Source organism: Plasmodium gonderi, assembly GCF_002157705.1.
Source record: "Plasmodium gonderi DNA, contig: Chr09, whole genome shotgun sequence".
In the NCBI taxonomy this organism is placed as follows: domain Eukaryota; phylum Apicomplexa; class Aconoidasida; order Haemosporida; family Plasmodiidae; genus Plasmodium; species Plasmodium gonderi.
Genome location: NW_021628934.1, coordinates 748,620 through 751,191, shown reverse-complemented (window position 1 = coordinate 751,191; position 2,572 = coordinate 748,620). Strand labels below are relative to the sequence as shown.

Below are 2,572 nucleotides of genomic sequence, written 5' to 3'. Positions count from 1 at the left end.
AACTTTTATGTATACTCAAACTTGTCTGTTACACCCTTTCACCATCACTTGGTGTTAATTTCCATTTTTTTTCCTTTTTTTTTTCATTCTTTTTATGTACATATATTTTAAGTTTTTTTTGGAAGGAAATAAAATTTTTTAACGGCACTAAAAAAGCATTTTTTTTTTTTAAAAAAAAAAAAAAAAAAAAAGTTTTAAAAAAAAAAATAAAAATAAAAAAAAAAAAAAAAAAAAAAAAAAAAAAAAAAAAAAAAAAAATTTTTTCAAAAAAAGGGGTTAAAAAAAAAAAAAAAAAAAAAAAAAAAAAAAAAAAAAAAAAAAAAAAAAAAAACAATAATATGGGTAATGGATAAAATTTAAAAATATATGCATATTTCTTCGTCTTCTTATCCTTATGTAGAGCGGCCGGAGCAACTTCTAATACATGTTTTCTTTTCTTTTTTTTTTTTTTTTTTTTTCTTATGATTTCATTAGTCACTTTCTGTATTGTCGCTACTTTGGATTCCTTCTCCATTATGAACCACCTCGTTTTTTTCACTCTAAATCGCTTCATTTTCTCCACTCTGAACCGCTTCATTTTCTCCACTCTGAACCGCTTCATTTTCTCCACTCTGAACCGCTTCATTTTCTCCACTCTGAACCGCTTCATTTTCTCCACTCTGAACCGCTTCATTTTCTCCACTCTGAACCGCTTCATTTTCTCCACTCTGAACCGCTTCATTTTCTCCACTCTGAACCGCCTCGTTTTCTCCACTCTGAACCGCCTCGTTTTCTCCATTCTGATCACCTCCCTTCTTCTTGTTCTTTTTTTTTTTCTTCTTTTTCTTTTTCTTGTTTTCATTTTTGTCATCCCCAACGCCCGGTGTCTCGCCTATTTCTCTTTTGTATATTTGCTCCGCCTCGTTCATGTAGTCGATATTTTTGGAAAGTTTGACCCCCTTGACCATGTGCATAATTTTATGTTCCAATTGCTTTTTGAATATAACCCCGTAGGTGTTGGTGGGATGGTCTGAAAATGAATCTATTCTAGCTGCCATTGCGCTTTTGCAAGACAAATATCTGGACATTCTTCCCTTGAGTGGTAATGGTGTTTTTGAAATGTAGGAAGAATTGTAAAGAATACCAAATTTGGGTGTTCTTTTATTTCCTTTTAGAGAATTAAATAGTGCTTTTTCTGATCCAAAAATTTGTATACTACTAGATGGGCATTTTGCTAAATTTACAAGAGATCCAGCGTGACTAATTAAACGGGCACTTAAAGTATTTCCCAACAATTCCTTCAAATTTGGAGAAACGATATTTAATTTTTTATCTAAATAATTCCATAAAATATTTCTAGTATTTGATAAATTAATAACTTCATTTGAAAAATTAATTATATTATTTAAGTCTTCTTCTGTTAATTCTTGGCCAATGGATAAATTTGCTACTTTTTCAATTTGTTCTGTTAATTTTTCATCTTGTGTAATTTCATTTATTTTTTCTTTTTCTCCTTCATCTGAAAAATCAAAATTTTCTTTTATTTTTATTAAATTAACTAATTTGCAATACATGCACACATCTGTTACAATCTTTTTTAATTCTGGAAAATGCCAACTATACCATTCAATAACTCTCATACTGAACAAATTAATATTCTTATCCAAAGATTCTATAGTACCGATACTGTTAATAATAGATTTATCTTGCTTTCTGGGATCCAACTTAAGTTTAGATCGGGAATAGCTATGACCTAGTCCTATATTAAAATGTTTTATATCAATATCTGCATTATTCTCTACATATGTTGATATTTTTTTCAAATAAAATTCTCTACAAGCTCGAAATAATTCTAAAATATTATTATTATGCACAACATTAAAACCAATGTTTGATAAAAATTTCCCCAAGTTTAAATCTGCCACACCTAATTCATATTCCTTTCTATTATTTGGTAAATTTTGTTCTAAAAATGTTAGTAAAAAATCCGTTGCTTTCCCTTCATTGATATGTAGTAAATTTTCCAACGCTCTTTCAGCTGTTTCGAATGATATGAATGAACAAAATTCTACTATTTCATGAAATAAATCAGACTTTTGAATCTTCTTCTCAAGGTTCTCGTTATTTCCAATTTGTTCCCATTCCTTTACTCTAAGCAGGAAGTATCCTGCTGAGCATTCGAACAGTATGTACAGTTGATTCATTTCGATTTCAATCTGGCAATTGAGGTATTTTACCCAGGTGTCAAAAAATGTAGTAGGGGGGGGGCTGTTTTAACGGGTTTTGCAGTAGCCTTGTATGTATGCACACATATACATATGTACATGCATAAATGTACGTATATGTGTATGTTTGGATTACTCCATCGAAAAACTTTGCAAAAAAAAAAAAAAAAAAAAAATTTCTGAGCGTCCTTCACACGTCCTTACTCACTGGATAGCACCACCATATAATTCATGGGAACGGAACATGCGATACAAATCAATTTTCAAGACTAACTTTGCCCTTTTTCTGATTTACATATTCGTCTAGCGAATGGGCAAATAATATATGACCACGCGGGGGACAAATGGAATTAAAAAAAAAAAAAAAA

At 30.2% G+C, this 2,572-nt stretch overlaps 1 protein-coding gene across 1 annotated transcript; it reads right to left on the bottom strand.

Moving 5' to 3' along the window:
* Positions 1-539: 539 nt before the first annotated feature.
* PGO_091530 (nucleolar protein NOP56,SIK1 protein) lies at positions 540-2,183 on the bottom strand (the record flags this gene model as incomplete). Its single annotated transcript, XM_028687741.1, has 1 exon — positions 540-2,183. The coding sequence occupies one exon, from the start codon at positions 2,181-2,183 to the stop codon at positions 540-542; it is 1,644 nt and encodes a 547-aa protein (XP_028543542.1).
* Positions 2,184-2,572: the final 389 nt, after the last annotated feature.